The sequence below is a fragment of the Rhinopithecus roxellana genome, chromosome 6 (genome assembly GCF_007565055.1).
Source record: "Rhinopithecus roxellana isolate Shanxi Qingling chromosome 6, ASM756505v1, whole genome shotgun sequence".
Lineage (NCBI taxonomy): Eukaryota > Metazoa > Chordata > Mammalia > Primates > Cercopithecidae > Rhinopithecus > Rhinopithecus roxellana.
In genome coordinates this window covers 4,137,567-4,161,641 of record NC_044554.1, presented here as the reverse complement: position 1 = coordinate 4,161,641, position 24,075 = coordinate 4,137,567, and the positions used below count along the sequence as shown (strand labels likewise).

At 46.5% G+C, this 24,075-nt stretch overlaps 1 protein-coding gene across 6 annotated transcripts in view; it reads left to right on the top strand.

Annotated features, from left to right (window-relative positions):
- The first annotated feature begins 326 nt into the window (after window positions 1–326).
- LOC104671759 (dnaJ homolog subfamily B member 6) overlaps window positions 327–24,075 on the top strand; it is an 83,184-nt gene continuing 59,435 nt past the window's right edge. For 3 of the 6 annotated variants that reach the window (XM_010375377.1, XM_010375376.1, XM_010375369.2), the window contains exons 1-2: window positions 327–505; window positions 21,825–21,915. In XM_010375377.1, the coding sequence (XP_010373679.1) occupies window positions 21,851–21,915 (65 nt within the window). In that variant the 5' untranslated portion in view covers window positions 327–505; window positions 21,825–21,850. Of the gene's footprint in view, window positions 506–1,114; window positions 1,187–9,645; window positions 9,740–21,824; window positions 21,916–24,075 lie in introns of all 6 variants that reach the window. The other 3 variants (XM_010375373.2, XM_010375374.2, XM_030932281.1) reach the window with 3 other exon arrangements.

Here is a 24,075-nt window from a genome sequence, read left to right as displayed (position 1 = left end):
GCCGCCGGCGGAAGAAGATGAAGGGCGCGACGACATCGCGGTTTCCAGAATGGGCTCCTTCTCGCCCAGAACAATCAGTGCCATTTGGAATCTTCTCGGCCTTCTCTGCGCAGTCCGCTAGTCTGGGCTCCCCGGTACCGTGGACACGGCCCCGAGCTCCGCCCCCTCGCCCTTGGCTTCCCCTCCCCTTCGCCCACAGTCTCCCGGCCTCTTCGGGGCGGCGGAAGAGCCGAGAACCTTCGCGAAGGCGGGGCGGGCGCCTCCGAGGCTAGGCCCGCGTTATGGGCAGTGGAAACTGCACATGCGCGGCGTCAGGGCCGGGCGGAAGTTAACGTCGCTGTGCCGCCACCGCGTGACGCATTTCCTGTTTGTTGTGGGAGAAAGGAGAGAAAGGAAAGCGCGAGGAGACGCCGCCACCACCAGCGCAGCAGTGCAGGAGCTGTGAGGAGATTCGGGCAGTCACCCCGCCTCTCCTGCGTCCCGACACCTGCCGTCCCCGTCCTCGGTGAGGGTCTATTTCGAGGGCCGGGGGAGGTCGCCTAGGGCCCTGCGCGCACCGGGCAGACGGCGGACCTAACCCGGCTCCTGGCAACAGCGTGAGGGGTGATCGGGGTCGCCGGTCGGGGCAGTACTGGAAGGGGCGGGGGCCGTGGCCGGGTTTGCGGGGCGAAGGGTGGGCGGCGTCCTCTGGGTCTGGGGCCGAGGCCGGGGCACGGGCTGGGGGCTGGGGCCTCCCGGCCGCGTCCTCCCCGCCCGGCGTCCTTGCCGGAACGCGGCCCGGCCTCCGCGGCGGCGGTTGGGGGTGGGGCCCGGCCTGGGAGCGGCCGGCTGGGGCTCGGCTGGGGCTCGGCTGGGGCTCGGCGGGCCGGCAGCGTGGGAGGCGTGGAGCGCCTTCTTTTTCTAAGGCTCCTGCATTCGAGTCTGAAACCAGAAACGCGAGTGGCTTGCGGAGCAGGAATGCCGCGGCCGTGCCGCCAAGTTCGGAGGGAGAAGAAGCAGGTGGTGGACGGCAGAGCCCTGTTTCTAGAACTCCGGACGGATTGTTGAGAAGTTTGTGGAAGAGAAGGCCGCGTTTCTTATTCAGAACGTCTGTCTGCTTTGCTTTGCGTTAAAGAATCTGCACCGTAGTTGATGCAACTGAAGTTTATGTAACAAGTTTATATGAACTCCTACCCGGCTGAGGAAGGTCAGTGACACACGAAGTGTAAACTGCAAACCGTATATTGGCTCCAGAAAGGTTTTGGCGCTAGCGCATTTTTTAAAAAGGATGGGTTTCCTAGTCAAACGTAAACTTCTGTACTAGTTTTCTCACGTAAACGAGGCAGGAAGTAGCCCGAGTAGAACGATCGTGCCACCACCGAAGGGATGCCTGCCGCCTGCGAGCCCAGACGCTTCAGCCTGTTTGGGAAGAGTAGGCTGAGCGGAGCTCTTTGTAATTTTTAAGGTTTTATTAATATGAATTGCGAATTTAGTAAGGATTTGTGGCTACAAGTTAAGCCAAATTACTGATTTAGTAGAAAAGTTAAAGACTAAAGACCGAAGAAAGGAAAGTAAACAGACTTTAACTATTAAAGCTTGGTTGCTGCTGCTTCGTGTTTAACCACACTTTTCCAAATAATGTTGCATATCAGAACGATTCATGGTTTCTGAAAGGAATTATATGCATCCACCTTACTCCTCCGTCTGTCCACCCATCCCGTTTTCTTTTTGGGTTTACTCCAAACATTTTTTTTTTTTTTTGAGACGAAGTCTGTTCTGTTGCCCAGGCCAGGGTGCAGTGGCGCGATCTCCACTCAGTGCAACCTCCAGCTCCCAGGTTTAAGCGATTCTCCTGCTTCAGCCTCCTGAGTAGCTGGGATTATGGCTGCCCGCCACCACGCCCGACTAATTTTTGTATTTTTGGTAGAGATGGGGTTTCACCGTGTTGGCCAGGCTGGTCTCGAACTTCTGACCTAAAGTGATCCGCCTGCCTCGGCCTCCCAAAGTGCTGGGATTACAGGCGTGAGCTACCGCGCCCGGCCGACTACAGACTTGTTTCCACTTCTGAGAGCCTTAAGCTCCTTTGAATTTGGTTCTTTCACATTTCTTTCTGCCTTCTGTGATAAAGGGATGAATATTTTTTATGCACACTTTAATGAGCTGTGGGTGTTTATGGATTATTCTGAATGTGAAATTTGGGAAGTAAGTTGCCTTAAATTGGTAGATTTGGAGACTTGACAGGAAATGGGAGAACAAAAGGGTTGAGAACCTTTGAAAAATGCCTAACTAGGCTTAGTCTGTACTGTGGAACATGAGAAAGTTGGGAATTTCAGAGGGCAAAGCTCTTAAAGAATTTGAAATGAGTTCAACACTCTCTTCAAAGCATCAGTGTTTTAAAATTTATTTTTTTCTGGATATGAAAGTGTTAGGTTTGGGAAGTAATTCGTAGGACAGGTTTTCCGAAACACTAGGTGGTGAGTATTGTTGAATATTGTGAAGACTGAAATAAGGATATGGTATTACAGTGTGATACCTGTAACTGAGTGGCATACATTAGCTTTCAGTTTTAAGCGAGTCCGTAATTCCCTTCTATTAACTGATTTGGACAGTTTCAAACGAACAGTGGTACCCATCACCTTCATCAGTTTTCCACCTAGATAACCCAAATCCACGTCTGAGGTGGGGGTGGGATGGTCTGTTTGAACTTTTTTTTTTTTTTTTTTTTTGAGACGGAGTGTTGCTCTGTTGCCCAGGCTCTAATGCAGTGGCGCGATCTCTGCAAGTTCACGCCATTCTCATGCCCCAGCCTTCCGAGTAGATGGGATTACAGGCGCCCGCCACCATACCCGGCTGATTTTTTTGTAGTTTTTAGTAGAGACGGGGTTTCACCATGTTAGCCGGGATGGTGTTGATCTCCTGACCTCGTGATCCGCCCGCCTCGGCCTCCCAAAGTGCTGGGATTACAGGCGTGAGCCACCGCGGCTGGCCCTTTTTTTTATTTTTTATTTTTTATTTTTTTTTGAGATGGAGTTTAACTGTTGCCGTGATGGAGTACAATGGCGCCATCTTGGCTCACTGCAATTTCGCCTCCCAGGTTCAAGCGATTCTCCTGCCTCAGCCTCCGGAGTAGCTGGGATTACAGGCATGCGCCACCACGCCCAGCTAATTTTTTGTATTTTTATTAGAGATGGGGGTTTCACCATGTTGTTAGCCTGGTCTCGAACTCCTGACCTCAGATGATCCACCTGCCCTGGCCTCCCAAAGCGCTGGATTACAGGCATGAGCCCCCTCGTCCGGCCGTCACTGTTAAGAGTATTTGACAAGAGGGCACTTCAAAACTTGGGCAGGTATTTTTAGTCATCCTGAACATGTCGCTGTGTACTGAGTGTCACCGCGGGACCAAACAGACACCTTATTGTCTGTCGTCTGCCGTAAAGGTCAGCTTCTATATTAATGCTTACGGATATGTGTTGAGGAATAAGGTAATCAGCCTTTGTGTTTGTGAGTTGATGATTTGACAGGATTTTTACTTAATTTTTACTTGCATCGAGGTTACACAGTGGATTAACAGGGTTTTTGAGAAACGTTTTTAAAACTTTTTCTAGGTAATGATTCTGTTCAAAATCTGGTTTGGTTAAATTTGTCCAGGACCCCACCTGGTGGTGAGAGGCGGGTAACTGCAGGCTCATTAGCAAGTAAGAATAGGATCAGTGGCAGGATTTAGCAAATGGTGTAGTTCCAGCATAGAATTTGAAAATATGAAATTCAAAAAAATGAGGTTAATGAGAAGAAAAGCAAAGTTGATGAAAACAAGAATATGTTAGAAATGATGATGTAGGAATGGAAAAATGACAACGCCTACCTGGAGAAAATGACTTCCTGGATAAGGCAACTAGTAAAAATGTGATGTGTTTTGTATTGATATTAATGAGGTGTTTTGTCAAACAAAATCGTTTATGTTTTTGTATGGACGCAAATCACTGTTGACTTGTTTCATGTTCCTGGAGACATCCTACTTGAGAAGGAAGATTGATTTACTTGAGATGGAATCCTTGCTCTGTTGCCCAGGCTGGAGTGCAGTGGCATGGGCTTGGCTCACTGCACTCCCAGGTTCAAGCCATTCTCCTGCCTCAGCCTCAAGTAGCTGGGATTACTGGCGCGCGTCACCATGCCTGGCTACTTTTTGTATTTTTAGTAGAGATGGTTTTACCATGTTGGCCAGGCTGGTCTCAAACTCCTGACCTCAGGTGATCCCCCCGCCTCGGCCTCCTAAAGTGCTGGGATTACAGGTGTGACCCACCGCACCTGGCTTTTTTTTTTTTTTTTAGTGCAGCTGGAATTGCCCTGTGTGCTCACGCTGGTATCGAACTCCTGGCCTCAAGTGATTCTTCCACCCTGGCCTGCCAAAGTGCTAGAATTACAAGTGTGAGCCAGGTGACTGGCCAGATTTTAGAATTTTTTTTTTTTTTTTTTTTTTGAGATGGAATCTCACTCTGTTGCCCAGGCTGGATGCAGTGGCGCCATCTCGGCTCACTGCAACCTCTGCTGCACGGGTTCAAGCAATTCTTCTGCCTCAGCCTCCTGAGTAGCAGGGATTACAGGCACCTGCCACCGTGCCTGGCTGATTTTTGTATTTTTAGTAGAGACGGAGTTTCACCATCTTGGCCAGGCCGGTCTTGAACTCTTGACCTCGTGATCCACCCGCCTCGGTCTCCCAAAGTGCTGGGATTACAGGCGTGAGCCACCTGCACCAGGCCAGATTTTAGAATTCTTAAGCTCTGTTGCAAAATAACGTGTCTTTGGAAGGGTGATTTAGTTACACTACATATGATTTTGCCCTCTCTGATATTTTTCTACCTTTTGCCACCAAAGGCTAAGTGTGTTTTATATTTGTGTTGTGCGTATACATATGTGCGTGCTCTAGTTGGTATGCTTATGAACTGTGTACCAATACTTATCCCTCTCTGCCACCTTGAGATGGCATATACCACTTGGGTGGGCTTTGAATCTGAAGTTATTTGTGCTTACAGGAATGTCCAGGACACAGTGCTCAGAAAATATTGATTGAATTAGATTCTTTCTGGTTTGTCTGTGTCCTGATGACCTTCCTGTGATTAATAATGGAATCCAGAATTCAAGAAAGTTGGAAAAAGTAAGTTTCAGCAGCATTTAAGAGACTGAGTACTTAACCCAGTGTTGCTTTTTTTTTTTTTTTTTTTTTTTTTTTTTTGAGACAGAGCCTTGCTCTGTCACCCAGACTGGAGTGCAGTGGTGCGATCTTGGCTCACTGCAACCTCCGCCTCCTGGGTACCTCAGCCTCCCGAGTAGCTGGTACTACAGGTGCCTGCCACCACGCCCGGCTAATTTTTTGTATTTTTAGTAGAGATGGGGTTTCACCATGTTAGCCAGGATGGTCTCGATCTCTTGACCTCGTGATCTGCCCGTCTCAGCCTCCCAAAGTGCTGGGATTACAGGTGTGAGCCACCGCGCCAGGCCTATTTTGATTTTTTTAATGAAAGGGAATTTAGTTAAGCTTGGAAGTATCTAATGGGTGATGAGTGCCAGTTGAAGGAATGGTCTCTGATCTTGAGTAGTGGGGAAATAACTTTCTGTGTTCGTTTCAGAAATATTTTAGGATATACTGGTTAAGAATGGAATAAGAAGGTGATGTGTGTGATAAGGAATGAGAATTCACTCCTGTGGGTTTTTTTTTTCCCCTGTCTGTACTGTTTTTATTTTTGCTTTTTTCTGTTGTTTGAGACCCAGTCTAGGCTGGAGTGCAGCAGGATCTTGGCTCAGTGCAACCTCTGCCTCCCAGGCTCAAGCAATTCTTGTGCCTCAGCCTTCTTTCTGAGTAGCTAGGATTACAGATGTGCACCACCACACCCAGGTAGTTGTTGTTTTTTTTTTTTTTTTTTGACAGAGTCTTGCTCTGTTGCTCAGGCAGGAGTGCAGTGGCACTGTCTTGGCTCGCTGCAACCTCTGCCCCTCAGGTTCAAGCAATTCGCCTGCCTCAGCCTGCTGAGTAGCTGGGACTACAGGCGTTTGCTACCATGCCTGCTAATTTTTGTATTTTTAGTAGAGAAGTGGGTTTGCCATGTTGGCCAGGCTGGTCTTGAACTCCTGACCTCAGATGATCTGTGCACCTCGGTCCCCCAAAGTGCTGGGATTACAGGCGTGAGCCGCCTCACCTGGCCTCAGATGAATTTAGAAACCACTAATTTTTTTTTTTTTTTTTTTTTTTTGAGATGGAGTCTTGCTTTGTTGCCCAGGCTGGAGTGCAGTGGTGCGATCTTGGCTCACTGCAAACTTTCCTGGGTTCAGGCAGTTCTCCTGCCTCACCTGGAACTACAGGCGGCACCACGCCCGACTGGATTTTGTATTTTTAGTAGAGTCGGGGTTTCACCATGTTGGCCATGCTGTTCTCCAACTCCTGACCTCAGGTGATCCACCTGCCTTGGCTTCCAAAAGTGCTGGGATTATATGCATGAGCTACGCACACCTAATCTTTATGTGACATGTTTTTTAAAAGTCCTAAACTTAGAGGTCATTAAATTTATTTGAGAAGGTTATTTTTGATTAATGGTGATTAGGCTAATTATTTTTGTGGTTCTAATAAAGAGATTTTTCGTTTTTTTTGAACTTGATTTAGGTGTATTACTTTTGGAAATTGCAGAAATTAACAAAGCTAGTTTTCCTAAGAAATATTTTTTCTTAATTTCTTAATTGAAAAGTTTTCTATAGCTTCCTTAATAGACAGTAGGATCTAGTTACTAGAATATTAAAGAAGTTTCATAATTGCTATTAGAAATGTTAATTATGGGCTGGGCACAGTGGCTCACGCCTGTAATCCCAGTACTTTGGGAGGCCAAGGTGGTCGGATCACAAGGTCAGGAGTTTGAGACCAGCCTGGCTAGCATGGTGAAACCCCATCTGTCCTAAAACAATACAAAAATTGGCCGGGTATTGTGGCACACACCTATAGTCCCAGCTATTTGGGAGGCTGAGGCAGGAGAATCGCTTGAACCTGGGAAGTGGAGGTTGCAGTGAGCTGAGATTGCGCTGCTGTACTGCGACAGAGCGAGACTCCATCTCAAAAAAAAAAAAAGAAATGTTAATTTTGTAGTTAAAGAATGTGTTCCTACTCTACCCAAATTCTTTTCCAGCCTGAAGTGTTTTGTTTTTTATCTTTTATTTAAAAAATTTTTGTTCTTTTTGTGACAGGGTCTTGCTGTGTTATGTAGGCTGGTGGGCATTGGTGCGTTCACGTCTCACTAGCATCGATCGCCTGTGCTCAAGTGATTTTCCTGCCTCAGCTGCCCCCAGTAGTTGGGACTACAGGTGCACACTACCACAACCTACTGAGTTTTTATGTTTTATAGAGACAAGGTCTTGCTGTGTTACTCAGCCTGGTCTTGAACTCCTGAGCTCAAATGATCCTCCTCCTGCTTCAGCCTCCTAAAGTGGTATGCTTACAGGCATGAGCTACTGTACCCAGCTGTGATTTCTTTTAAAATGCTACTTCACAGCACTGTCATTTTTGTTTTATCATTTTTAACTTTAAAGTTTTTATTTTATTTTTATTTATTTATTTTATTTTTTTAGATGACGTTTCACCCTTGTTGCCCAGGCTAGAGTGCAATGGAGTGATCTCGGCTCACTGCAACCTCTGCCTTCCAGGTTCAAGAGATTCTCCTGGTCAGCCTCCCAAGTAACTGGGATTACAGGCACCCGCCACCACACCCGGCTAATTTTTGTATTTTTTGTAGAGATAGGGTTTCCCCATGTTGTCCAGACTGGTCTTGAACTCCTGACCTCAAGTGATCCACCCGCCTCAGCCTTCCAAAGTGCTGAGATTACAGGCGTGAGCCGCTGTGCCCGGCTTAAAAATTTTTATTTTACTTTTTGTATATTTTGTTTTTTTCCGAGACAGGGCCTTGCTCTCTCTCTTGTCCAAGTTAGAGTGCAGTGACAGGACATGGCTCACGGCATCCTCGGTCTCTTGCACTCAAGTGATACTCCCTCTTCAGCCTCCTGCGTAGCTGGGAGTACAGGTGTGTGCCACCCCACTCAGCTAATTTTTTAAATCTTTTTGTAGAGATGGTGTCTTACTGTGTTGCCCAGGCTGGTCTCGAGCTCTTGGGCTCAGGTGATCCTCTGCACATTTCTAGGGTTGTCTAACTTGTGTCATTGCGGTCTAGAAGCTTTTTAGTGTGATGTACTCGCACTTGTCTGTTTTGGCTTTTGTTTCCTCTGCTTTTAGGGGGTCATATCCAGAAAAAGACTGCTGAGGGGCCAAATTTTACATTGTGTTTAATTTTAATGACTTCAGATTTAAATAGCTGCATTTGGAGTCTTTTGAGCAGCACCATTTTAAAAAGGTTTTTGCCAAGTGGGGTTCTAGTGGACACGTGCTTGTAGGGCTCTGATGTGAGTGATCTGCTGTAGAGATGACTTCCTTTGATGTAGTGTATTATTTTAAAATGCAGGTGATGCACTGGTTTCTCAGTGAGGGAAGCTGGTTTTTACTGGCTGAGCTGCGGTAGGGTGGAGGGCTGGAGTGCAGGCTCTTGCTGGGCAGGGAAGGCGGCTTGAGTGTGTCTTCCAGGCCTCCTGAGGGCCCATGTATTTCTGGTATCACCTGTTTTCTGTAATGTGCATTGAACATATGGGCCAGGAGAAGAGGGAAGTAGAGGAGATACCTGCAGTGCTGGGCAGGCCACAAGGATGCTGGGCCAACCTTAGGAGGGAGATGAAGGCCACTTAAAATGTTTTATTGCCACAAATGGTGTCTTTTAGGAAATAAATCCACGTGTTTTAACACTTAAATGGTATTAGGCTACTTCGGGCACACTGCCTATGGGGTAGCCCTGCTTTGCAAGGAGCAGTAAAAAAAAAAAAAAGAAAAGAAAAGTCATGTTAAAGATTCAACTTGTAGTTTCTCTGTGACTAGGGAAATAGTCCAAGTATGTATCAAATAATACTAATTGGTACCTAGTTGTGTATCTTGATTAGGCAACTTTTTGCTTAAAATTGTTTCAGAATGCAGTAGTATTTCTACAACTTCAGCCTGCTTTATCATCTAATACACAGTTGGATGTTTTAATATATAGTTTTATCAGTTTTTTATTTAAACAGTGTTTTTGAGAGGTCTGAGGAAAAAAAAGTGTTACCAGAAATACTGACTTCTATAGGGAAATACTGATAGAAATGTATAGGTAGTCTTGAAGCTGTAAGGTTAATTAAAAAATGTGAATGCAGGTAACCTTGCATGGAGTTTGTCCAATTTTAAATTGTCTTACATCAGTGATTACTCTGAAGCAGTAAGGAGTGAATTAGCTTGCAGCGAACACTGGTGATTGTTGCAGCATCAGCACTTCAGCCAGCTCTGCAGGTTTCCTTGGAGATACACATGGAGCTTTCTTTCTAGACCTTCAGCTCTTTTCATTTTGTTGTTTCTGTAATGCGTGTTTGTCTTTATATTCCAAATTTGTTAGTCTTACTGGCATTTGATGAAAAATAAAAAGGTAATTTTGAGATTCAAGTACTGGTGGGAGAATGTCCCAAAGCCTTGAGCATTGAGATTGTGTACATTGACAGCATAGTGTCATGATAGAGGCTAGCATGAGTTCTGGAGCCAAACTTGGATTCTTACTGTTTTTAAAGGTGCGGTGTCTTCCGTGTGTTGCCCAGGTCGAGCTCAGACTCCTGGGCTGAAGCCATCCTCCTGCCTCAGCCTTCTGAGTCGCTGGGACTTCAGGTGCGCATGACTGTGCTGGGGTCAGACTTGGATTTTGAACTTGCTGGAACATTGACATTTACTTAATTCCTTTGAGCCCCAGTTTCCTTACCTACAAACAGTAACTCACAAAATGGCTGTGATAGAATACGTACCTGTCACAATGCATGACACATGAGTCAGTAACACATTGTTGTCCCAGCTCCTTTCCCCCTTAATCGGCTAATAACTATGCCTCAGTGATTTAGTAAACTAATTTGAGCATCATGTGACTTGATTAGCATGTCATGTTTAAAATTACCTGTTGTCGTTTGGATTATAAGAAGTTTGTTTTTTTGAGATGGAGTCTCGCTCTGTCACCCTGGCTGGAGTGCAGTGGCATGACCTTGCCTTACTGCAACCTCCGCCTCCTGGGCTCAAGTGATTCTTTTGCCTCAGCCTCCTGAGTAGCTGGGATTATAGGCGCACACCACCATGCCCAGCTGATTTTTGTATTTTTAGTAGAGATGGTGTTATGTCATGTTGTTCAGGCTGGTCTTGAACTCTTGACCTCAGGTGATCCACCTACCTCAGCCTCCCAAAGTGTTGGGATTACAGGCATGAGCCACCGTGCCCAGCTTCATTTTATTTTTTTGAGATGGAGTCTCGCTCGGTGGCTCAGGTTGGAGTGCAGTGGCACGATCTTGGCTCACTGCGACCTCTGCCTCCTGGATTCAAGCGATTCCCCTGCCTCAGCCTCCTGAGTATCTGGGATTACAGGTGCCCACCACCTCGCCTGTCTAATTTTTTGTATTTTTAGTAGAGACGGGGTTTTGCCATGTTGGCCAGGCTGGTCTCCAACTCCTGACCTCAAGTGATCCGCCCGTCTTGGCCTCCCAAAGTGCTGGGATTACAGGCGTGAGCCACCGCGCCTAGGCTTATTTTTTAATATCGCTATATTTTAAATAGGAATGGAAGATTTCTGGCACCAGTTGTAGCGTTTGTGGATGTGCGTGGAACGCTGTTGGTGAAGTTTTCTTGCCGTGGAGAAGGACCCTAAACAGTTTCCTAAATAGCTCTCCTGTCTGCTGCTCGGTTTCATTCCTGCTGTCATTTCTGATTCCAGCACATCTCATTTGGAGCATCTTAGTAACCCTGCCGTCCCGTCATCACTCTCTTAAGTCCATCTCCCTTGTAGTTAGAAATTATCTTTCCAAATACTCTTGTTGACTTCACACCACTGCTTAATACTTCTACTTACAATGGAAAAGTCCTAATTCCTTAGTTCTAAAATTCTTCAGTTGCGCCTTGTTCTGTCTTGTCCTGACTCCCTCTCCTTCCCCCTCCCTCTTAGTCCCAGTCCCGGCACTCTCACACTGACGTTCCACCCTACTAACTTGCTGCATCACATATGGGCTGTGTGCTGTCGTTATTTTGCCTGAGCATACGCTGTTACTTGTGTGTGGAATACTGCTGCCTCTGTTCTCTGCCTGGGGAGCTTACTCTTGTTTTTCATTTCATCAGTAAAACGTCAGTGTTAATTTTTCCTTTCCTCATGGTCTCCATACCATCTCCCCAGCACTCTGTACATCTTTGTCTTTTCAAACTTTTTTTATTTTTTGTGTAGATGAGGCCTTGCTTACCTGGAATTCCTGGACTGAAGCAATCTTCCAGCCTTGGCCTCTCAATAGTGGTGGGATTACAGGTGTGAACCCCTGCAACGGCCGCGTGCATATTTGTCTTAATTGTAAATGACTGGTTTGTTTACCTGTCTGTCTTCCACTAAACTTGGTGACTTTTATTATTTCCAAAGCTAGTGTAGTGTGTGTTGTAAATAGTAAGTTTGTGTGATTAAATTCAGTCAGAATGACAGTATTCTTTTTAATATTAGGAAGGCTTTGATTGGTTGACTAATGGGGCCAGTCTCACTAAAATGAAGCAGTTGGGCAAGCTGTGACCCTCCCTTCCCTTGAGAGTGTCACCTGCCCAAAGGTAATGGGAAGGCAGGACAGTGACCCCAGGTTAAAAAAGACTAGGGGACTTAGCAGAGTTTTTTTTATTGCTTTTTTTTTTTTTTTTTTTTTTGAGTCAGAGTCTTGCTCTGTCACCCAGGTTGGAGTGCAGTGGTAAAATCACGGCTCACTGCAGCCTAGACTTCCCGGGCTCAAGCCGTCCTCCCACCTCAGCCTCCAGAGTAGCTGGGACCATACGCATGTGCCATCATGCCTGGCTAATTATTTGATTTTTTGAGACGGAGTCTCTCTGTCACCCAGGTTGGAGTGCAATGGTGTGATCTCAGCTTACCGCATCCTCTGCCTCCCGGGTTCAAGCAATTCTCGTGCCTCAGCCTCCTGAGTAGCTGGGATTACAGGCGCGCGCCACCATACCTAGCTAATTTTTGTGTTTTTAGTAGGGAGCGTTTCACCATGTTGGCCAGGCTGGTTTCGAACTCCTGGCCTCAGGTGATCTGTCTGCCTCGGCCTCCCAAAGTGCCGGGATTTCAGTCATGAGCCACCACGCCTGGGCAACGCCCGGCTAATTATTTTATTTTTAGTAGAGCCAGAATCTCCCTTTGTTGTCCAGGCTGGTCTTGAGCTCCTTAGCTCCAGCGTTCCCCCTTCCTCTGTCCCCAGAACACAGGCATGAACCATTGCACCCTGCCCGAATTTTACTGTTAATTGTAGCATCCTGGTCCATATTCCCGTCCTGATTAGAAAGAGGGCTGTGGGTCTTGGTGTCTTTTGTTGGTGACAGTTGGACTGTCCCTGGAGTATCTGTGTTGTATTGGGGGCACTAAGACATTACAACATTGGAGCTTGCTCTGAGGGGAGGGACCAGATAGGTCAGGGTTTCTCAGGAGGAGCTGTAAAGAATATACCTCCACGTAAGCCAAGGGTATATTTGCCTAGAGACAGAAAAACTTGCCAGGATAAAGCACCCAAATATCCAAAGGCAACTATCTGGAAGAAAAATTGAACCTGCATAGCATAATTTGAACAAAGACCAAAGGGTGAAAATTCCTCGGAGACCCCCACTACCCATCATAAGGAAGAATTCCTGTAGTAAACACTAAAATTCAGGGGTTGACTTTGAAGATAATGGGTTCCAGTCACTGGCGTTTGTTCTGACAGAGAAAGATCGCACTAATTAGTGGTTGTTGAAGTGCGGATGCCTTATGAGTCAGAGCTTGAACTTGGTCCTTTTATTTAATAGGAATTTGAGGAAGACGCCCAATATGGCACTTTTCTCGAAGTACTTGGAGACAACAACCTTTTTTTTTTTTTTTGAGAAGGAGTCTCGCTCTGTCGCCCAGGCTGGAGTGCAGTGGCCAGATCTCAGCTCACTGCAAGCTCTGCCTCCCGGGTTTACACCATTCTCCTGCCTCAGCCTCCCGAGTAGCTGGGACTACAGGCGCCTGCCACCTCGCCTGGTTAATTTTTTGTATTTTTAGTAGAGATGGGATTTCACTGTGTTAGCCAGGATGTCCTGACCTAGTGATCCGCCCGTCTCAAAGTGCTGGGATTACAGGCTTGAGCCACTGTGTCCAGCGTCTTTTTTTTTTTTTTTTGAGACAGAGTTTTGCTCTTGTTTCCCAGGCTGGAGTGCGATGGTGCAATCTCGGCTCACCACAGCCTCCGCCTCCTGGGTTCAAGTGATTCTCCTGCTTCAGTCTCCTGAGTAGCTGGGATTATAGGAATGCGCCACTATGCCTAGTTAATTTTGCATTTTTAGTAGAGACAGTTTTGCCATATTGATCAGGCTGGTCTCGAACTCTCTACCTCGGGTGATCCGTCCGCCTCAGCCTGAGCCGCCATACCTGTGCTGTCTTTTAATACTGTCTCACTGTTTTTTTCTGAGTCTTTGAAAAGAATGTTAAAGGTCAATAGTAGTTGGAAGAATTAAGCCTGACATTCTCGCAACTCATGCTTTTACCTTTATTAAAAAACTGTGGTGGGCCTGGCACGGCGGCTCACGCCTGTAATCCGAGCACTTTGGGAGGCTGAGGCAGGCAGATCACAAGGTCAGGATATCGAGACCATCCTGGCTAGCATGGTGAAACCCTGTCTCTACTAAAAATACAAAAAAAAATTAGCCAGGTGTGGTGGTGGGCACCTGTAGTCCCAGCTACTCAGGAGGCTGAGGCAGGAGAATGGTGTGAACCCGGGAGGCGGAGCTTGCAGTGAGCACTCCAGCCTGGGCCACAGAGCAAGACTCCGTCTCAAAAACAAAAAAAAAATTGTTTGGCTGGGTATGGGGTATCCCTGTAATCCCAGCACTTTGGGAGGCCGAAGTGGACAGATCACCTGAGGTCAGGAGTTTGAAACCAGCCGGCCGAAGTGGACAGATCACCTGAGGTCAGGAGTTTGAAACCAGCCTGGCCAACATGGTGAAACCCTGTGTCTACTTAAAAAAAAAAAAAAGTCAGCATGTGGTGGCACATGCTTGTAGTTCCAGCTACTTGGGAGGCTGAGGCCGGAGAATTGCTTGAACCCAGGAGGTGGAGGTTTCAGTGAGTCGAGATTGTGCCACTGCGCTCTAGCCTGGGCATCGGAGAGCGAGGCACCATCTCAAAAACAAACAAACAAACATAACGGTTGTCAATTTAAAATATTTACTGCTTCCCTTGGAGAGCATCATCTGTAAATAACCATAGGAAGTGGTTGTCACCCACTTCACAGGGTGGGGAAGGAACCACAATGAAGGTAGGTAGTTTTCCAAGGAACCACGGCTTATTTACGATAAACACCCAGTTCCACTTCCAAGTTCCTTTGCTGTGAACATTACTGCTTCCCTGTACTCCAAATTGTGGCTCATTCCTGTAATCCCAGCACTTTGGGAGGCCAAGGAGGGCGGATCACGAGGTCAACAGATTGAGACCATCCTGGCCAACATGGTGAAACCCCGTCTCTACTAAAAATACAGAAATTAGCTAGGCGTGGTGGCAGGCGCCTGTAATCCCAGCTACTCCGGAGGCTGAGACAGGAAAATCGCTTGAACCAGGGAGTTGGAGGTTGCAGTGAGCCTCAATCGCACCACACTACTATAGCCTGGCAACAGAGTAAGACTCTGTCTCAAAAAATATATATATATATTTTTTTCTACTCCACGTAAGCCAGGAGTATTTTCAGTATTGCTGAAGGCTTTACTTAATCATGCAGTGTATTTGATCATGAATTACTCTCAGTATTTATTCAGCTGAATGTGGAATGAGATGGTATGTGGAATGAGGTGGTATGATGATGGGGGTGGGGGTGATTTGGAGCCAAAGTCCTTTGACTGTTCTTGCTGGCTCCCTAGTGAGGGTGTGGCATCTCTGCAGATGAGTTCTCAGAACTGTGCTCAGGCAGCTCTCTGTGTGGTCATCTCTCCTGCCTGCTTTTCTCTTTCCTCCCCACTTCCTCATTGTGTGAGACCATCCACTCCGTGTATTACTGGTTCCTTTCTGCTTCATCATAAGCAAGTAGCACTGAGGATGTTCTCGATGGAGCCCAGGGCTTGCTTCCCTTGGAGAGCATCATCTGTAAATAACCATAGGAAGTGGTTGTCACCCACTTCACAGGGTGGGGAAGGAACCACAATGAAGGTAGGTAGTTATCCAAGGAACCACGGCTTATTTACGATGAACACCCAGTTCCACTTCCAAGTTCCTTTGCTGTGAACATTACTGCTTCCCTGTACAGGGAAGGCAGGGTGGTAAATGCTTGATTCTTAGTGCTTGGCTGGCTTTTTTTTTTTTTTTTTTGAGACGGAGTCTCACTCTGTCCATCAGGCTGGAGTGCAGTGGCGCGATCTCGGCTCACTGCAAGCTCCGCCTCCTGGGTTCACGCCATTCTCCTGCCTCAGCCTCCCTAGTAGCTGGGACTACAGGCGCCCGCCACCGCGCCCGGCTAATTTTTTGTATTTTTAGTAGAGATGGGGTTTCACCGTGGTCTCGATCTCCTGACCTTGTGATCCGCCCGCCTCGGCCTCCCAAAGTGCTGGGATTACAGGCATGAGCCACCGCGCCCGTCCGCTTGCTGGCTTTTTAGAGTGACATGAACTCAAGAATTTTAAATGTAAGTTTTAAATGCAGTTCAGTCAATTCATTTTGAAGCCCACATTCTCGTTTAGGTCATGGACTTGCCCTATCAGTTTTTTTTCTTTTCAATTTTTTTTTTTTTTTTATGAGATGGAGTCTCGCTCTGTCGCCCAGGCTGGAGTGCAGTGGCCGGATCTCAGCTCACTGCAAGCTCCGCCTCCCGGGTTCACGCCATTCTCCTGCCTCAGCCTCCAGAGTAGCTGGGACTACAGGCGCCCGCCACCTCGCCCGGCTAGTTTTTTTTTTTGTATTTTTTAGTAGAGACGGGGTTTCACCGTGTTAGCCAGGATGGACTCGATCTCCTGACCTCGTGATCCGCCCGTCTCGGCCTCCCAAAGTGCTGGGATGACAGGCTTGAGCCACCTGCGCCCGGCTTCTTTTTAATTTTTAAAATGTTTTGTAGAGACTCTTTCACCTTGTTGCCGAGGCTGGTCTCGAACTGCTGGGTTCACACAATTTGTCTGCCTTGGGCTCCCAAAGTGTTGGGATTACAGGTGTGAGCTACCATGCCCGGTCCAGTTTGGTTTCTGTGTCCTTTTGACATACATTTCGTCTTTTTGAACTTTTTAAACTTTATTTTGAAATAGTTTTAGATTTACAGAGAAGTTGTAAAGATAGTACAGGGATTTTCCTGTATACCCTTCACCCAGCTTTCCTTAATCCTTCTGTAACTGGTAGCTGGTGAATTTCTCAGAAGTAAGCAGTTGACACCACTACAGTACTGTTAAATGTGAACTTTATTCACATTCCACCTGTTTTTCTGCTAATGTCCTTTTCGTGTTCTAGAAACCATCTGAGGAACCCAGATTGTATTTAGTTGTCATTTATTCTTAGTTATAGGTTGTCCCCTTGTTTTTCTTGACCAGGTGTGTGTGTGTGTGTGTGTGTGTGTGTGTGTGTGTGAGTGAGTGTGTGAGATAAGTTGGGCCTGGTTAGTGCTTTGATGGGAGATAGGGTGTCTTTCTGTTGCCTATGCTGGAATGCCGTGGTGCAGTCATGACTCACTGCAGCCTTGATGACCTTCCTGGCTCAAGTGCTCTCCCACCTCAACCTCATGAGTAGTAGCTGGGATGACAAACACATGCCACCATGCACAGCTACTTAAAAATGTCTTTTGTTGCGCAGAGTCTCACTGTGTTTCCCAGGCTGATCTTGAACTCCTGGGCTAAAGCAGTCCTGCCTTGGCCTCCCGAAGTGCTGGAATTACAGAAGTGAGCCACTTCGCCTGGCCTGAGTCTGATTTTGGATAGCTTTTTAAATTTTCTTGATTGATCTAGCATTAGCCAGTATAGTAAATTTTTATTTCATCTAATTCTGAATTGACCTATTCTTTATAGCTGGTTTTGTCTGGGGCAGGACCACAGATTGTATCTGTTGTGAGAATAATCTACACATTTATTCTTTTTTTTTTTGAGATGGAGTTTTGTTCTTGTTGCCCAGGCTGGAGTGCAATGGCGCGATCTTGGCTCCACCGCAGCCTCCGCCTCCTGGGTTCAAGCGATTCTCCTGCCTCTGCCTCCTGAGTAGCTGGGATTACAGGCATGTGCCACCACGCCCAACTAATTTTGTATTTTTAGTAGAGACAGGGTTTCTTCATGTTGATCAGGCTGGTCTTGAACTCCCGACCTCAGGTGATCCACCCACCTTTGCCTCCCAAAGTGCTGGGATTACAGGTGCGAGCCACCTCATCCAGCTATTCATTTTTAATTTTAATTTTTTAAAAAAATTTATTTTCATTTTTTTGGAGACAGGGTCTTACTCTAACCCAAACTGGAGTGCTGCGGCACGATCTCGAACTGGTCTCCCAACTCCTGGGCTCAAGCAGCCCTCTCACTTTGGTCTCACAAAGTGCCAGGATGACAGGTGTGTGCCGTCGTGCCCAGCCAATATCTGCACATTTATAAGCTGACATCTGTGAGAGCAGAGGGCAGGATGAAATTAGAGGCTGCTGTAGGTCAGGGTAAGAGATAATGATGCTGGTGAAGATAAAGAACAGTGAATGAACTTAAGATATTTCAGAGGTAGACTTGGCAGAATTTTATGATTCATTTGTGTCTGTGTGCTGAGTTGTGATGTTCGTGAAGGTGAACATTTCGCAGGTACCTCAGAGCTTAAAGTAGAATTTACTAGAAAAAGACCAGGTGTGTAGTGGGTGAGGAGGATTAAGAGTTAAATTTTGGTCATGTTCTATTTGGGATATCTGCTGGACATCCAAGTGGCTGTGTCAAGTAGTCATCTGTCTATTTGTGTCTGAACTGCCCAGGAGAGCCCTGAGCTTGGAACTTACATTTGGGACTCATTGCTGAGTAAATGATATTTACGTAATGGGAAAGGATGAAAACCCACATGTCGGATGAGAGTTGGCCTTGAGCCTTTAGAGTTCCTGTAGTTTCTTCAGCGGGCCAGTGGAGGGGTGAAAGCTGGTGATGGAAGGCAGATGGAGAGAGAAGTCGGACAAGTAAAGTCTGTGGGTGGTGCTGTGGGTTTTTTACTGACCTTAAATAAGAGCCTCCAGTGGCAGGCAGTGGGGAGCTGCAGCAGAACTGGAGGATGAGTCCATGCAAGGGAGTGCAGAGGCTACAGGTAAGCAGTGCAGGACGGTGGCAGAGGTGAGGGCATCCACTCCTGGGGGTGGCTGTCATTCATTACTGCCTTGACGCTTTCCTTGTAGGGTAGCCTTCATTTAGTAAGGACACTAGCCATTTGATGGAGTGCTGGGAATACTGGGTGCCGTTAGTGGATGCTGCACGTACATGTCAGAGCAGGCTTTCAGTGAGTGCTTTTGGTGATGAAGTAAATCACGGCATTCCCCAGCTGGCCCTGCGGCCCTCGCCCACACCCACGTTCTCACCTCTATGCTCGCTGCCTTGGAGGGTGTCTTCCTCCCATTCCCACCACCACATGCACAAACACAGGCACACAAGTGTAGATAGAGGATGAGCTGTTTGGACTTGCGAGAGCACGTGTGCTTGGTGTGTGACACATTGAATGGCCTCTTGCTATATATAGTGCTCGGGAGGATCCAGATGTCTGGCATGGGAAGATTGGTACTAAGATTTCTGCTCCTGTTCTGTTAGTGAGAGTGGATTAGCAGCTTCCCCGTTTCTGCTAGGTACTGCTGCTGGCATCACTGCCAAAACGCCACCTCAGATCCTTGGCAGCAAACTGAAGCTCGAGTGAAAATAACCTCACGTAGTCACTCAGCCAAGGGAGTGAGAGAGACGTGGAGAAATGCTGTCTTTCCTGCTGCTTGTTGGCTGCTCTGCTTTGTGTGCTGTGACTGATGGGCAGGTTTTTAGTTACTAAAAGAAGATTGCGGTGTTCTTGCTTACGGGAATCGACTCCTTTCTTTTCTCTAGAGACTGGTCGGACTGGTGTGGTTTGAATCCTGTATGTTGCCATGTCATTCTAACTACCAGGGAGGAAATCTTTCATAATTGGGTGTTCCTTACCTTGTAACTTATTACATAAAAAAGTCCCTAAAATGTTATATTGAATATTTCCAAATGGAGTGGAAAGAACTGTATGGTGGTATACCCTTAGGCACCTTCTCCAATTAATATTTTATCTTTGTTTTATTATGTGTCCAACAAAGCTGATAATGCTAAGTTGGAATAATTACAAGAAAATAGGAACCATACAAGTTTTTTTCTAAGTTGTAATTTTAAAAATACTGGGAACAGCCGGGCGCGGTGGCTCAAGCCTGTAATCCCAGCACTTTGGGAGGCCGAGATGGGCGGATCACGAGGTCAGGAGATCGAGACCATCCTGGCTAACACGGTGAAACCCCGTCTCTACTAAAAACTACAAAAAACTAGCCGGGCGAGGTGGCGGCGCCTGTAGTCCCAGCTACTCGGGAGGCTGAGACAGGAGAATGGCGTGAACCCGGGAGGCGGAGCTTGCAGTGAGCTGAGATCCGGCCACAGCACTCGAGCCTGGGTGACAGAGCGAGACTCCGTCTCAAAAAAAAAAAAAAAAAATACCGGGAACAAATGTACTTAAAAAGAACATTTTGATACTCTAAATTCTGTATTTGTAGTTGACATTTTAAACTTAACACCTAGAATCTTTGCTCTCATGTATTTGAAGATGTACATTCCTTTCTAAGTTTGATGTTAGTCATTCCATTGAATTGATAATGCAGTTTATATACATCTAGATAGATCCTGATTTCCATGATAGTTTTTTGTTTTTTGATTAAAGGACTTCCATAAAAACAAGAGTGTTACGTACAGGTGTGGTGGCTCGTGCCTGCAGTCCCAGCACTTGGGGAGGCTGAGGTGGGAGGAATCCTTGAGCCCAGGAGTTTGAGACCAAGACCAGCAACAAAGCGAGACTCTGTCTCAGTTAAAAAACAAAAACAAAAAAACCAGGAGTTTAAGTGTCCACAGATATTTCTTTGTGGTTTCGTGATAATGTTTTTTTCTTTTTCTTTTTCCTTCTTGCCTTTTTTTTTTTTTTTTTTTGAGACAGTCTTGCTCTGTTGTCCAGGCTGGAGTGTGGTGGCACGATCTCAGCTCACTGCAGCCTCCGCCTCCTGGGTTCAAGTGATTCTCCTGCCTCAGCCTCCTGAATAGCTGGGACTACAGATGTGCACCGTGACGCCGACTGATTTTTGTATTTTTAGTAGAGATGGGGTTTCACCATGTTGGCCAGGCTGATCTCGAACTCCTGACCTCAAGTGATCCACCCACCTCAACCTCCCAAAATGCTGGGGTTACAGGTGTGAGCCATTGCACCCGGCCTTTTTTTGGTTTTGTTTTGTTTTTTGAGACGGAGTCTCCCTGTGTTGCCCGGGCTGGAGTGCAGTGGTGCGATTTTGGCTCACTGCAACCTCCACTTCCCAGGTTCAAGAGATTGTCCTGCCTCAGCCTCCCAAATAGCTGGGACTACAGGCGTGTGCCACCACACCCGGCTAATTTTTGTGTTTTTAGTAGAGACGGAGTTTCACCATGTTGGTTGGCCTAGATGGTCTCGATCTCCTGACCCTGTGATCCACCCGCCTTGGCCTCTCAAAGTGCTGGGATTAGGGATGCGAATTGCCGCGCCAGGCTGTGCAGATTCTTGATTGTTGATTTAATAGAGTAGGTTAGCCAGTGAAATATAAAGAGGTAAATTGGTTAAGAAACATCATGTCTTAAAGCAGCAGCATGTATGCAGTATGTATGCAGTATGTATGCAGTATGTATGTAGTATGTATGCAGTTCCTCCCTGTGGGACCAGAGGCTGCATCCTCCTTTAGAGCTGGCAGGAGCAGAATGGGTTTCGTGGAGCATTTTACTGCCCGGAGAAGTAATAAGGTTGAACCACGTAAACCATAGGGGAACGTAGGGAGCGAATCTCTGCTGCTGGTTTTCTTTCCACCTTCTAATCGGTAGTGATACCATCTAATTCGTGTGGTCAGCAGGGCAGTATTGTCTTTGTTTGGTAGAGGAATGGATGGGAGCTTGGAACCAGAGGGTAAAGTTACACTAACCAGTGTGTACTCAAAGGTCTTTCTCTTTTGGGAGATATGTGGGAGGGCTTTTATTGTTCCCTTGTGTGGGTGACAGAATGGTGGAAGGATGGCTTTCTGTTGTTCCCATGTGAAGTTGGTTCGGGGCAGGGACAACATGTTTGTCCTTGGAGCCCCACGGTCTTCCCCAACGCCTGGCATAGGAATGCTTTGAATGAAAGAGGTAACTGACGTTCCCTGAGCACAGACTGTGTCTAGGAACACACGACAGACCCTGTCAGCTAGTGGTCAAGTGGCATGGAGTCTCTGCCTCAGACTCACCTGTTGTTTTTATTTAGTTTAGGCTTTAATTAGGCTATTTCAGAGCTTTTTTCCCCATCTCTAGAAGGGTCTTCGGGCATGAATCTGGGAACCAGTTCCCAGACAAGGTCTTGGCCCAGCCAGGCTAGTGGTTAGCTCTAGTGGAAGTTCCCTCTGTAGGCCGGTAGGTGCTAAGGTGACACCATCTCTTCCTCCCTCTCCAGACCCATCCCACCACCGTGACTTGCCTATCCCCAGCATCCTCATCACTGACCACCTGTTTTTACTTGCAGGACCCATTCCAACAATCTCTTAAAACATGGTGGATTACTATGAAGTTCTAGGCGTGCAGAGACATGCCTCACCCGAGGATATTAAGAAAGCGTAAGTAATTTTATTTCTGAGATAATGCATCTGCACAGTGGTACATTGGTAATTGAGTAGTGTAACTTTTTCTGTTGCCTATGAAAACGACTTTTAGTGTAGTATACCAGTCTTTGAATGCCATGTAGTTTAATTTGACAGAGCAGTTAACAAGGAGCATTTGCAGTCTAGGTCTGGGCTTTGCTCTTCGTTAGTCACTTGGTTTATATCTGAAGTCGATGACAAAGTTACCAAGGATGTGAAATAATCCCAAACATCTTTTACTTTGGACTTTGAAAATGGAGCTGACTTGGCACTCTTGAGTGCCCTTTTGCAAGGCAGGGGCCCAGAGTAGGTAGCACTCGGATTTTCCTGGTGTGATTGTTGGGCTCCAGCCTCTGCCATTGGAGTCCCTTCTGATTCATATGAAAGTTTGAGAACTGCACCACTGCCTGTTGCACCTCCATCTGTGTGACCAGGGCCTGGCCAATGTGAGGAGGGCAGTTCCAGCCATAGAAGGCTCTCACAGTAACCTCAGTCTGTTTAATTAATGAAGTGCTAACTGTGAATGTAGAGTGTACAGCAGAGACATCATGAGACAGATTGTTAGATTTTAACATAGCTAGAGAGCAGTTAGCCTGGAATAGTTAGTATAATAAAAAAAAAAATAACAATGCAAAAAAAAAAAAGAGAAAGTCTGATCTAATAAAAACCACAACACAGGACTCTATGGGCTGTTGTCCAGTCAGGACAACCCACATCTCTCTTGGTGTGTACTCTGAATAAACTCTCTGCTCTGTTAGCTTAAAAAAAAAAAAATAATGAAGTTTATACTGCTAGACTTAGTGGGCCTGAAGATAAAATTAACTTTGTTTTTGGGCCAAATAGTTCATTTTGATTAATTTTTAAATTTTAATGGAAAAATAAAGAGAGTCTCACTATGTTGCTTAGGCTGGTCTCAAACTCCTGGGCTCAAGTGATCCTCTCGCCTTGGCCTCCCAGATTGCTGCAATTATAGATGTGAGCCACTGTGCGTGGCTGAGATAGTTCATTTTAAAATGCTAAATTACGGCCAGGCAAGTGGCTTACACCTCTAATCCCAGTACTTCGAGAGGTCTAGGTGGGAGGGTCAGTCTCAAGCTCAGGGGTTTGAGACCAGCCTGGGCAACAAAATGAGATACTGTCTTGACCAAAAAAAAAAAAAAAAGGTGTGGTGGCATATGCCTGTAGTCCCAGCTGCTCCAGAGGCTGAGGCAGGACAGTTGCTTGAACCTAGGAGGTTGAGGCTGCAATGAGCCATGTTCGTGCCACTGCACTCCAGCTTGGGCAACCGAGCCGAGACCCTGTCTCTCAAAAAAAAAAAAAAAAAAAAAAAGCCAAGTCAAGATGACTACTGTTGGGCAGAGCTAACGTTGCCTTCAGGTGATTTGAAACCTCTGCCAAGGAACCTAGTAGAAGCAGCCCACGGAGGAGAGGTCAGGCAGGCCCTGACGTTGTCACCGATGGAGTGAGGTTTCCCACACTGAGGAATCCTATGCTGAACACTTGAGGCCCACACTGTTCTTATCAATAGTGTTAACAGCTTGACAGATTATAGAACGAAGACAGAAATACTTTGCTCTTCTTGAATAAGTTAATGGATGTATTAGTCTGTGTGTATGCTACTGATAAAGACATACCCAAGACTGGGAAGAAAAGGAGGTTTAATTTGACTTAATAGTTCCACATGGCTGGGGAGGTCTTATAAACATGGCGGAGGGCGAAAGGCACTTCTTACATGGTGGCAGCAGGAGAACGCGGAAGAAGCAAAAGTGGAAACCCCTTGTAAACTCATCAGGTCTTGTGAGGCTTATTCACTGTCATGAGAATAGTACGGGAAAGACCAGTCCCCCTGATTCAGTTACCTCCCCTGGGTCCCTCCCACAACACCTGGGAGTTCTGGGAGATAAAACTCGAGTTGAGATTTGGGTGGGGATACAGCCAAACCTTATCAGTGGATAAGCATGTAATATGTGTACAGTACTTTCAGTAATGATGAAACTTACATACCTTTATGATAGAGGTCATTAGAGAGTAGATTCGTTATAGTTATTTGTGAGAACATACAAGTTGCTGAGTGTCTCTTGCATGATGTTGAAGTAGGAATTTAGAACAGGCTGTTAACCTTTAAAAGCAGTGAGA